The sequence below is a fragment of the Suricata suricatta genome, chromosome X (genome assembly GCF_006229205.1).
Source record: "Suricata suricatta isolate VVHF042 chromosome X, meerkat_22Aug2017_6uvM2_HiC, whole genome shotgun sequence".
Lineage (NCBI taxonomy): Eukaryota > Metazoa > Chordata > Mammalia > Carnivora > Herpestidae > Suricata > Suricata suricatta.
In genome coordinates this window covers 110,528,035-110,541,176 of record NC_043717.1, presented here as the reverse complement: position 1 = coordinate 110,541,176, position 13,142 = coordinate 110,528,035, and the positions used below count along the sequence as shown (strand labels likewise).

At 44.7% G+C, this 13,142-nt stretch overlaps 1 protein-coding gene across 7 annotated transcripts in view; it reads left to right on the top strand.

Annotated features, from left to right (window-relative positions):
* The window catches only part of GAB3 (GRB2 associated binding protein 3), a 60,857-nt gene that overhangs the window by 27,533 nt on the left and 20,182 nt on the right, over positions 1–13,142 (top strand). For 6 of the 7 annotated variants that reach the window (XM_029929554.1, XM_029929558.1, XM_029929557.1 and 3 more), the window contains 4 exons: positions 8,268–8,323; positions 8,775–8,994; positions 11,152–11,233; positions 11,984–12,086. In XM_029929554.1, coding sequence (XP_029785414.1) covers positions 8,268–8,323; positions 8,775–8,994; positions 11,152–11,233; positions 11,984–12,086 — 461 coding nt within the window. Of the gene's footprint in view, positions 1–8,267; positions 8,324–8,774; positions 8,995–11,151; positions 11,234–11,983; positions 12,087–12,124; positions 12,461–13,142 lie in introns of those variants that run through there. The other variant, XM_029929559.1, reaches the window with a different exon arrangement.

Genomic DNA, 13,142 nt, shown 5'->3' with positions numbered 1-13,142 from the left:
AGGCTCTGCACTGTTAGCGGAGAAGCTGATGTGAGGCTGGAACTCACAGACCTCGAGATCATGACCTGAGCTGAGGTCAGTCGCTTAACCAACTGAGCCACGCCGGCGCCCCCATTTCATCCTTTTTTTCAAAGATTTTAGTTTTAAGTAATCTCTACACCCAACGTGGGGCTCAAACTTACAACACCTAGATCAAGAGGCACATGCTCTACTGACTGAGACAGGTGCTCCTTCATTTCATCTCTTATAACACATTATCTTTTGTGTACTTTTTTTTCTGTCACTGCTTTAGCTAGGAAGTCTGAGACATTGTTGAATAGGAGTGGTGATAACAGGGAGCCTTGTCTTATTCCTGGTGTCAGATGGAAAGCTTCCAACGTTTCACCATTTATAATGTGGCTCACAGATTTTCGTAGATACCATTCATATCATTCATTAGATTAAAGACATTCTCTGATGACCTTACTTTGCTAAGTTTTTATTTTTTATTTATTTTTAAATTTTATTTATTTATTTTGTGTGTGTGTGTGTGTGTGTGTGTGTGAGAGAGAGAGAGAGAGAGAGAGAGAGAGAGAGAGAGAGAGAGAGAGAGAGAGGGAGAACTGGGGAGGGGCAGAGGGAGACGGAGAGAGACAATCCCAAGCAAGCTCTGCACTGTCAGCACAGAGCCCGATGCAGGAGCTGAACCCACGAACCGTGAGACCATTACCTGAGCCTAAACCAAGAGTTGAACGCTTAACTGACTGAGCCATCCAGGCGCCCCAAATGTTATTTATTTTAAGTCATAAATGGATATTGAATTTGTTGAAACATTTTATAATCATATGATTTTTCTCTTTTATTCTCTTAAGATGTGACGAGTTTATTGGTTGATTTTTTTTTAAGTTTATTCATTTATTTTGAGAGAAACAACAAGAGTATGGGAGAGGCAGAGAGAGAGGGAGAGAGAATCCCAAGCAGGCCCTGCGCTGCCAGCACAGACCCCAACACAGGGCTCGAACTCAGGAACCATGAGATCATGACCTGGGCCGAAATCAAGAGTCACATACTTAACTGACTGAGCCACCCAGGCGCCCTTTATTGGTTGATTTTTGAATGCTACACCTACCTTGCATTCCTGAAATAAACACAACTTCATCATAAAGAATATCCTTTTAATAAATTACTAGATTTGTTTCCTCATATTTTCTTTTGAACTTGTTTTTTAACTGAGGGAGGTTGTCCTATATTTTTCTTTTCTTGTGATAAATGTGTCAGGTTTTGGTAAAGAAAACAAAGGCTATGCTGACTTCATAGAACAAACTACGAAGTTTTACTCTTTTTTATTCTTTGGAAAAATTTGTGTATGGTTGGTATTATTTTTACCTTAGTTGATTGCTGGAATTTACTAGAAAAGCCATTGGGACACATGTGCGTCTTCATCTGTGTTTCTTAATCAGTCTTGCTGGCAGTTTATCACTTTTACTAGTTGTTCTTATTTTGTTTTGTTTTAAATAGGCTCTATACCCAACATGGGCCTTGAACTCACGACCCCTGGATCAAGAATCGCACGCTCTACCCACCAAGCCAGCCAAGCGCCCAGTTTGTTTTGGCTTTGTTTTCTTCCCAGAATACAAAATTTGGCTCTGTTGATCTTTTTTCCCTGTTGGATATTTGTTTTCCGTTGCTTTAATTTTTCCCATATCTTTATTATTTCCTTCCATCTTGGGTCAGCAAACTGTGGCCTATGGGCCAGATCTGACCAACAGCCTGTTTAGGTGCTGTTGTTGTTTTGTTTTGTTTATGTTTTATTTTGTGTTTTCACCACATCAACTAAGAATGTTTTTTTTCCCCACTCTTAAGGGGTTGTGAAAAAAAAAATACTATTTCGCTCTTTTCAGAAAAAGTTTCCTGACCCTTGTTGTACTTCCTTGGAGGTAATTTGCATATTTTTCTAAATTCCTTTCATGGATGGGTGGCTCACTGGATCTCTTACTTTCTTTCTTATCTAACATACGTGTTTAAGGCTACAAATTTTCTGCAAACACTGTCTTGGGCATATCCCATAAGTTTTGAGGTGTCATATTTTCATTTTCATTCAATTCAAAATATTTTCTAGTTGTCATTGTAGCTTCTTCTTTGCCCCATGCATTATGTACGACTGCATTTATTAATTTCCTAACCTCAGGATTTTCTAGTTATTTTTCTAGTTCATTACATTTTAATTAGAGAACATATTCTACATGACATCAGTCCTTAGGAATTTGAGATTTCTTTTGTGCCTCAACACATAGGTATTTTTGTGAATGTTCTGAATATACCTGAAAAGGATGCATGCTCTGAAATTGCTCAGTGAGATGTTCTATGCAGGTCACTCAGGTTAAGTTCATGTTACTGAGTGAGGTAGGTTAAAATCTATCCCTAGGATTGAAGAGTGTCTCTTTCTCCTTTATAATTCTGTCAGATTTTTCTGTATATAATTTAAAGCTTTGTTATTAGTTACATATCTCTTGTAATTTTTATATTTTTCTAGTGAGTTGAAACTTCTATCAATTTGTCATGACTCTAGTATTGTCTTTGTCTTAGAGTCGGTTTGATATGATATTAATATGCCTATGGTGATATTAAGTACTGATTAGTAAAACACTAACCGGCATTCTTTTGCTTAGTATTTGCATGGTACATATTTTCTCATTCTTTGGCTTTCATGTTCTCCTTGACCAAATTTTAGATGTGTTTTTTAAAATTTTTTTAGAGAGAGAGAGAGAGAGAATCTTAAGCAGACTTCATGCTCACTCAGGGATCCACCCACGATCCTTACTAGATCATGACCTGATCCAAAATCAAGAGTCAGATGCTTAACTGACTGAGCCACCCAGGCGTCCCTAGATGTATTTGTTATAAAAAGCATATAGCTATTTTTTGAATTGTAATTTTTTAAAAGTTTTTATTTATTTAACGTTTTGAAAGGGAGGGTGCGAGAGAGGGAGGGAGAGAATCCTAAGCAGGCTCATCACAGAGCTGATGTGGGGCTCAATCCTGTATTGTTATTTTTAATTTTTCATCTATTCTGAAAGTCTTTCTAACTGTGAAGGTTAACCCATTTACATTAGTTAGATTTGTTTTTACCATTTTACTGTGTGGTTTCTGTTTTTCCTATTTGTACAAAATTTCTTATTCGTAATCTCATTCCTTGCTTTCTCTGAGTTGAGTTTGCTGCCTCTTTTCAGCTCTAACCTCTACTACTTTGGATGTTATGCAGCGTATTTCAATTCTCTCAGAGACTCCTTTCTCCATGTTACCATTTAACTTCATCAGTTCTGTTTTCTTTCCCCAAAGGAACGCTTTAGACCTAATTACCTCTCCCCACACACTATGCTAATACCATATGGTATTTTACTTCTCTCTTGATTTTCTAAATCCCATCAAGTAAACATTATTGGTATTATTTTTATACAGTATTTTTTAAAGCTTCACTTACGTTAAGCATTTTTCTAATTTATCATTACTTCCAGCATTTTGTAGCTTCATTCTGGGATTATTTTCATTCTTTTTGTGGCTTACTGATTTACAGTTACTGTATCTCCAAATATTGCCTCTCCATTGTCCCTAGTTTTCTTTGGGGCCCCAAGTATATGTATTTTTTAAATTTCCAGTCTATCTTGTGTGTTTCTTGAATTCTCTTGTATAAAAATTCTTTTCAAATTAAAAAATATGTATATTTTGGTGATTTTTTTTACATTAGTACAAACATTATAGCTTATGACCCAGCAATTTCACTTCTAGGAATTTAGCCAATATGCTCTTAAAATTTTTTTTAAACGTTTATTTATTTTTGAGAGACAGAGAGAGACCGAGCAAGTGGGTGAAGGCAGAGAGAGAGAGGGAGACAGAATCCGAAGCAGGCTCCAGGCTCTGCACTGTCAGTACAGAGCCGAATGCAGGGCTCGAACTCAAAAAACTGTGAGATCATGACCTGAGCTGAAGTCGGATGCTTAGCCGACTGAGCCACCCAGATGCCCTGCCAATAGTGGCTCTTAACGACAGTATTGGGACAGCAGCAGTGTTGGAACAGGGACTATATAGTATCTGTAATTTTGGTAGATGGTGTAAATTGGTTAAACTCCTGTGAAGGGCAATTTTGGCTACAGAAATGTTTACACGTGTGAAAGATGACATATGTATATTGTTGGTGAGTGAAAATGATTTGGAAAAATTGGAATTAACCTCAATGTCCATTCATAGATATGGTTAAATTAATTATTTTACATCCATTCAATGGAATGGTTCATTTTGTAAAAACCAATCAGATAGTCCTCTGCTTCTGTTACTTAATTGTATGAGAATTTGTGTTACCATGAGCTGTTGGGTCCTTTCGGCTGCATATGGGTCTTCCTAGGGGGTCTCTTCTAAGGCAGACCTGCTAGCAGTACGTGCTCCCCATGGTTGTTTCTCTGGAGCTGTTTTTATTTGGCCTTCATTTTTGAAATACAGTTGTGCTGGATGTAGAATTCTCATTCGAAAGATTTGTTTGTTTCAGATTTGGCCTTCCATTTCTGGTGAGTAGTAGTTGGCTATTAACCCCGTCGCGATTCTCTTGTACATAAAGAGCTGGCTTTCTCTCCCTGTGTTCAAGGTGTCGTCCTTGCCTTTGATTTTCAATGGTGCGACTGGGACCTGTCTTGGTCTTGATGTGTCCGTGTTTAGCTGTGTTTCCGGCTGCTCTGCTGGCCTGTCTGCAGCTTCCCGTGCCTGGCACTGGGGTCCCTGGCCCCTAGGGGACAGGCATTTTGTATGCTTGATCCAAATCAACGTAGCCCCCCTTGGCTGCAGAGCAGGTGGTCCTCATGGCCTGCCCTGCCCCAGTAGACCACCTGCTGATTGGCCGGTGAGGGGCGTGGGACCCCTCAAGCTACAATACCACAGACTCACTCTGTTCTTTCCAGCTGTTGCGTGCTTTGGGGGACTTTGAAGGGTCTCGACATTGTTGTTGTTGTTGTTTGTAAATAAATTTGTACAGTTTTCTCATTGCTATTTGGGGAATGGCTTTGCTGAGCTCTCCCCTTAGTCAATTTAATAGTCCTACCTTCCTCTGCTAATACTTTATTTAGAATTTTTGCATCGATAATTGCAAATGATATTAGCCTGTAAGTTTCTGATTTCCTTTATCTTTATCAGGTCGTGCTAACAAAGTTATTCTTGTCCCCTAAAAAGAATTAGAAATATGCTTTTATTTATATATGCTCCAAAACAATTTGTGTAGCATTGGTCCTTGAGAGTTTGGTCAGATTCTCTGTGGAAATCATATGGTCCTGGTGCTTTCGGGAGGTAGCTCCGTAGTCATTTTCTCTGTTTTCTTCTATGGTGATTTATGTGCAAGATTTCTATTCCTGTTTGGATCACTTTTGGTATACTTTATTTTCCTAGGAAATTATCCAGTTTGTTTATATTTTAAAATGTGTAGAAACTGGTGCAGAATGGTCTCTTATGTTTCTTTTAATTTCCTCTGCTTTAAAGATAATTTCCTCCTTTTCAGTTCATATTTTGATTACTTGTGCACCCCCTCCTTTATTGATTACATTGGCAAGTCAGTTGCCTTTTGGTTACTTTTTTTCTCCAGGAAACAAGGATTTTGAATTTTTTAAAAAGCTTTTATTTTTAAGTACTCTCTGCCCCCAGCATGGGGCTTGAACTCACAACCCTGAGATCAAGATTCACACACTCCACCGACTGAGCCGGCAGGCGTCCCCTTGGAGTCTTTAAAATTGTCTACGCTCTTTCTACACTCTAGTATTTTCTGCTTTTATCCTTATTTTGTAAATTCTTTGGTTTTTTCTGTTGTTCTTTTTCTAGGTTTAAAGATGGTATGTGATTTATTTTTATTTTGTCATTTTATCAATACAGCTGGTGGAATAGAATTTACCATTTTGGGTAGAATTGACCACTCAGTTACTCCAGGTACTTGGTGGGCCCTTTCAGCATGTAGCATCAGGTGTTACTGTATTTGTGGACTTTTTCTTGGATTATAATTTTTAATGTTAGCACTATAGCACTGTTTGGTTTTCCTTCTTTGAGAAATCTAATAATAAATGTGTACACCGCATCTTTTGGCCTGTCTTCTAGTTCAGCCATTTTTTTCTGTGATTCTTTTTCTTTCTTTTTTATTCTCTTAGTTGTTTTCTGTCATTTCTTTAATGGTACTTATTAAATTTTTAGTTGAATCTCTTCTTCCCTGGGAATCTTGTAACATAGACTTCATTTCAGAGGTTGGCTTTATCTTTCTCTTCACTTTCTTCCCAGAGTACAAGCATGCAATTTCTATTTCTATTTTTGTCATCCATTTCTTTCCTTTGTTTTAAAGTGAAGTGTTAGGGGGCACCTGGGTGGTGCAGTGGGTTGAACATTGGACTCTTGATTTCAGCTTGGGTCATGATTTCAGGGTTGTGGGATTGCACCCCGTGTCAGGCTCCATGCTGAGCACATGGAACAGGCTTAAGATTCTCTCTCTCCCTCTGCCCTTCTTCCTCACTTGCACACGCACTCTCTGTCTCTCTTAAAAAAAAACCCAAAAGTTAAATAAAAATAAAAATAAAGTGTTGGAAATAAAACTGATATCTAATTTCAGAGGAATACTCAAATTACGGTCTATCTGTCGAATGAAACACAATGCCAGTAATGAAAAGAGTGAAGAAACTCTTTGTAGTGTTTCTCTGCCCTGATCTCCAAGGTATTAAGTGAAAAAAAAAAAAACAAGTTGCCAAACAGTGAGTATATAATATGCTACCCTTTGAGTTAAAAAGGAAGAGTTTGTGTGTGTGTGTGTGTGTGTGTGTGTGTGTAGACATATATGTGTATACAGATGTTCCCTGACTTATCCTGTTCAATTAAGGATTTCTCGACTTCATGATGGTGTGAAAGCAACATGCATTCAGCAGAAACTGTACTTAGAGTTTTAAGTCTGGCTCTTTCCCTGGCAGATGGCACGGGCTCTGATCCTCTCATGAAGCTGGGCAGCAGTGGTTGGGAGGCTAAGCAAGCAGCACACTAACAGCCGTTCGGTTTTTCACTTTCGGTACAGCATTCATCAAATTGCACAGGATAGCCTGCGGCGGATTGGGAAATAGGCTTCTGTGTTGGCCACCTGTGCCCAGCCATAGGTGTTCTGAGCATGTCGAAGGCAGGCTAGGCTGAGCTCTGATGTCCGGTAACTTGGGTCTCATAAACACTTTCTGGATTGAGGATATTTTCAATTTAGAGTGGCTTTGTCAGGACATGAGCAATAAAGGAAGTCAAGGAAGATCTGCATAGGATGCACGATCTTAACTCCACTAATCTGCATTCCCCCTTCCTGAGCTGGGAATCATTCAGTTGAAAAAAAAATAAAAATAAAAAATAAACAGCCCCGTTACAAACATGAAAAAAAAAAAAGAAAGAATGGAGACTCCTCAGTTTATTTTCCCGAGGGGCCCGGACTTCATGTTTGCATGCCCTGGAACAGCACCTCCCTGGTCCCCCCCCCCACCTGCTGAGAGCACTTACTGGACTTTCCCCATTACTCTGTAGTCACCCCTCCTCCTGCTCTTTGAATATTGGGAGTCACTAGGGTGTTGTAGTTACCCTTCTCTGAACACTTATAACTTAGATAAACCCATCCACTCTTCTGGATGTGAATGCCATCTCCGAACCACTAATTCCCCCAAATCATATCTCATTTCAGTCGAGGCCCATTTATCTTGTTGCCCTGCCTTCTGGACATGTCTTCTTTCCATCTGACAATTATTCTAAGTTTTTATGTCATGCTGTCACATCCATCTGACAAATTTCTAATCCTGGATCAATCCAAACCTTCCTCTTTCTCCAAGCCTGTACCCAGGTGGCTGACTGCTGCTACGGGAAATCTTGGTCGTCAGTTTGAGATTGCAGGTCCCCAGTGTGCCCTCAGTGCTGCTCCGCGGTGCCCACATCCATCCATTCTCTCTTCAAATCCTCAGCTCTGTCTGCACCATCTGTCCTCTCAGAAGATGCATGCAGGCCGTGCAACAAGTGTTTGTTAAATCTCTGCTATATCTGCTCCTAATTCACAGACAGGACCAAAGCCATCACACAGAAACTTGGAAATCTGCTCTGATTTCCCCCTGTTGAGGACTGTGTTTTGATGGCCCGAGTAGCCCGAACAGTGAGCCTTGCATGTAGAATCCATGGCCCGCGCCTCCTCCCCGAGGTGCAGAGCGACTGGGACCATACTTTCAATTGATGCATTTCTTACCACCCCGGCTTGTTTCTTACAGCTGATGCACAGGGCCAGCCCCTAAGACACCGAGACAAGCGGCTTAGTTTAAATTTGGTAAGTTTGGCACTAGAGTTCCTTTAACCCTCAATTTGACCACAAATTGCCTGGCCAATATATGCCTCCTTGAAGCCTTTTGAGACTCAGCCCTGAATCTCCGAGGATGCTTTCAGCCTCCATGAAGGCTTGAACTTGTCTGGGAACCATTGCACTTCGTGTTCTAGAAGGACCCTTCCAGTTCTAAGGTTCAGACGCTTGTCTGCCTTGAGGGGTGGGACTTAAGGCACTGAATCACACCGAGCGCGTTTGCAGGAGCCCGTGACGCTCCGGCTTCAGCATCAGACCCAGGGGCATTCTCGCCTGCCTCAGAGAGTTGGGGCAGGGGCCGAGCGGAGTTGGAGGCTTCCCTGACTTTCTGAAGGAAGTTCTGAGTTACCTTTGGCTACTGTGCAAGTGAAGCCCTGGGCGCGGCCTTGGCCTGTTCTGACCCGCGCCTGTTCTCTTGCAGCCTTGCGGGTTCTCTGCGCCGCCCCCCACGGCCGCAGCCCTGGCTGAAGCTGGCTACGTGCCCATGGGCCCCCTGGCGGCCCCGTCTGCTCTTAGAACTCGCCGCGGCCACGAGGACTACGTGCCCATGGGCCCCAGGGGCGCCCCGAGTCCGCTGCCTGTGCTCTCTGCCGACACCGAGCCTCCACCGGTGAACAGAGACCTCAAGCCTCAGAGGAAGCGTAAGCCTGGGAGGGGGGGCGGTGCTCGAGGCCGTGTGCAGACATCTCCTTTGTGACCGTCTCTGGGAAGAAAGCGCTGGAGGAGCCGTCCTGAGGCCTGGGAGGTGTAAGGGTGGGGAGCGATGGACCCGATTGAACCGGAAGGGCTGGCAGACCTTGCGGCCCCAGACCGAGGAAAGGAGTCATGGGACTTCGGGCACAGGGGCCCTGCAAACGCAGCCTATGATGCCAGGTTCATTCCAGAGGGTCTATCTTTGGCTGCTTCCCTAACAAAGGCCCGCACATGAGTAATGATGGATGGAGATGAAAGCCACCTGGCATCTCTTTTTGAACTTGGATGTAATCACAGGGAGGTAGTCAAGAATGACTTTTGACCCGAATTGGTGAATGTCAGACATGGTTGTATGCAGCTGGTCACCCACTGCCCTGTGCGCACCCATGTGCAGAGGTGGCGGGCGGAGGGGTGGTGTTACTCCAAGGCAGCTCCTCTGGGCTGCAGACAGCACGGACAGAGACGGAAAAAGGAGAAGAGGGAGGGGAAACCACGTCGAAGTAACATGCTAACTTCATTCCTGCCCACTGCCCCCTGCCTAGTAGGTCTAGGACGCCCAGGAACTGTCTGGCACAGTGACTGTGATCTCTGGCAGTCCCAGCTGCTCTGTAGCCACCTCTGTTTGCTCTTTAACAAAACTACCACTTCGGGAAGCCACACCCCAACCTGGTCATTCATCCCCTCCCATGCCTGATCCTTCTAGCATCACCCCTTCAGTGTGAGTCCAGCCACACTTATGGCGTGTTTGCTGTGTTCGTGCTGCTGTCCCCGGTGCTGGGGGGGACTGGGTAAAGAGGAGGAAGCAGACTCCTCAGTGGGGGGGCAGGTGAAGGGTCCAGGTGACAACCAGCTGGAATAAGGAGGATTATAAGGTCAGTACCACATAAGAGAGCGGATCCTGTTTTAGAAGTTTCAGAGGAAATAACCCTTCATTCTGCTCAGAAATTATTTCACAAGGACCTGTAACTCTGAGGTAGATGTTGTTTTGTTTAATTAATTTTCTTTAGCAATGCTATCCAACAGAAGTTTCTGTGATGACAGAAATATAGCTATTGAAGCCTTGAAATGTGGCCAGCACAAGTGAAGAACTGAATTTTTATTGACTATATTCCCCATGCTGAATTCTAAATTTGTATTTAATGTTGATAAATATAAATTTAAATAGCCACACATGACTGGTGGCTGCCATACTGGACAGTGCAGCCCAGAGGACTGGTGATCGGAGGCACGAACGTGGGGATTTAGGGTTCGGGAGCCAGTGGGTGGATGTCCAGGTGGATCCCTGGGCCAGGAGGGTGGGCTCTGACAGTCGTGGCTGCAAGGGTGTGCCCTGGAGCCCAACAGGAAGAGGGCAGGTGGAGAAGCCAAGAGGTGGCTTGGTCAGTGAGACCGATGCCAGGTGATCAGGAGAGACCTTCCCACTGGGGACTATGTGACTCACCTGTCCTTTCCAGCTCAGCACGTTGCCCAGGTCAGAGGCTCCTGAGAAAGTGAGCAGCAGGAGTCGCTGTCCTGGGTTCTGATGATACAGAGGGCTTAAACAGTCTCCATCCATGCAGTCTAGTGGAGGAAACAAAAGCAACCTGGTCAAGGCCATGGTAGAGGGATACAGGCATGCCCGTGACGTGGGGCCTGATCTTGTCTGGAGGTCAAAGAAGGCCTTCCTAAGCAGGGGACATTGAGCTGAGATCTAAAGATGACTAACCAGGCAGAGAGACGGGGAGGAATGTTCTAGGTAGAAAGACTATCAGGTAGATGACGGACAGGATAAGATTTCAATTTTGGACACACCAAGCATAAAGGTAGGTGTTTAGATCCCATAAGGTTAGAGACTTTCATGTGTTTTGCTCACATTGTGCCTCCAACACCTAGAACTATACCTGATGTGCAGTGAGGTCTCAAATGCATACTAAATGTATCGCCCCCTTGCCTCTTCCAGCTGTGATGTGACCAGTGAGGCAGGGAAGGGGGTAGGTCAGCGGCAGTGCTGCTCGGTAGTAAATCTGGATTTGCTGTGCCAAGTGGAATGTCTTCATTTTCGTCTCCAGACTCTGGCCTTTCACTCCTGAGCACTTACCTACTGGATATTGTGTGTTCTCTCACAGCACGGCCAGCACCTCTGGACCTGAGCCACCTGTCCACCATCCGGGAACACGCGTCTCTAACCAGGAACCGCACTGTGCTTTGGTACGTCTTTGATTGTTCAAAGGAACCTCAGCCGGCATGAGAACTCCCAGTTTTCGAGAAGTGTCTTTGATGAAATGTAGTTGAGGCCCACCTGGTCTAGCTTAAGTCATAGAGGGGATGGGGTTTGTTACCATGAGCCTGAGGAACCGTGTAGATTACAGAGGAAGGAATGGATCTGAGTGTCCCGGGGGGAGGGGCCAGTGGGACCAACACAGCTTCCAGAAGCCCGACTGTGTGAACAGAGTAAGAGAAGGGAGTTTTCAGAGAAAGCGGTGGTTCACGGCCCTGGCAGACAAGGCCCAGAACGTATCTGCACTCTCTTAGCACCTGTTAGAGGTTGTATTTCCAGAGTCTTGAGCCAGCCTGAGGGCTTCTTGGTTCACTCTAAATGCCCAGGAAATGGTCCCCTACCATGGGCTCTGCCTCGGGAGGAGGCTGAAAACTGGTTTTCAGGCTTGTTCTGGTCCCAGCAGAGGAACGGCCACACCTCATTACTTCTGCTGGCTACTCTGAAGGGAAACACGAGAGCCCCAAATGAAGCAAGTGGTCCCTGAGAGGGGGGGTCCATTGGGCCCAACATGGGGCAGGCTGGGAAGTCTCTTCTGCTTCAGGGACGGCTGTGGCCAGAAGGAAATTGTATCTGGAAGGGGGGTCGGGCTGCAAGCGCCATGGGGACCGTGTCAGTTCCTGGCTGGCTTTCAGAGCAGCTGTAAGACATTGCTTTGACCTCATCTATATTTTTGTTCTTAGCAATCGAACCAGACTTCTCTCTCCAGAAAGAAATGGTATTAATTCTGCAAGATTTTGTGCCAATTCTGTTTCCAGACAAGAGGAACAAAGCTACATCCACACGGTAATCCTCTGTTTCACACTTTTTGTGTTTCACCCCAGTATGTATTCTTAGAAGTGCACTATAAAGGAAAGACATATTTCAGAGAGCCCCATGCGACCTTAATCCAATCACTTGAATGTAACACCATGGCGCTGGCAAGAGATCGATTTGGAGCTGGTTTTCTTTCCTGCGACCGTCAGATCCTCACGCCGCTTCGAGGCCACGGTACTTCCCGGAGACTCGGGGTGGGGCATGTGCAACGGGAAGGTGCAAGTGTCAGCAATGCTTTTCACCAGGGCTGTGAGATCCAATTTGATCTCAATGACTTTCTTAACATTTTTTTAATGTTTTACTTATTTTTGAGAGAGAAAGAGAAAGGGAGAGAGAGAGAGAGAGACAGACAAAGTATGAGTGGAAGAGGGGCAGAAAGAGAGAGGGAGACACAGAATCTGCAGAGCACGCTCTAGGCTCTGAGCTGTCAGCACAGAGCCCGACACTGGACTCAAACTCGTGAACTGTGAGATCATGACCTGAGCTGAAGTCAGTGCTTGACCAACTGAGCCCCCAGGCGCCCCCGCTCTGGATGCTCAGAGTCTAAGCCGTGAAAACTCGCATGTGTATTCCTTTCCAGCAGACCCCTGGCAGCCTGGCCCTGACTGCCTCTGAACCTTCCCGAAGGATGAATCAGAGTCCCATTGGGAGGGAGTACAGTGTCCTGGGCTGTGTGTGTGTTTTAGTCTCTGCAGACTCGGGCTATAGGGTCTTTGTGTAGACCCGAGTAGACAGAACCCTGCCGTCTCTATCACTTCATTCATTCACTAATCCCTCCCCCACCCTCTGCCATCCCCTCTGTTCTCCGCCTTGGATCGCACTGGGAGCACGGGTGTGAAGACAGAGGGTATTTGGCGCCTCTGGGAATCAGGAGGTGCGTGAGCCACGGAGGGTGCCGGGGAGGCCTGCGCAACAGTGAAAGGAGCTCTCAGCAGGCCAATGTTCAGGGCACTGTGACTGTAGACACTGCTGAGAAGACAGTCCCGGCCTCCTATGCAGGAGCTTAATAGGCAAGTAGCCATTTAA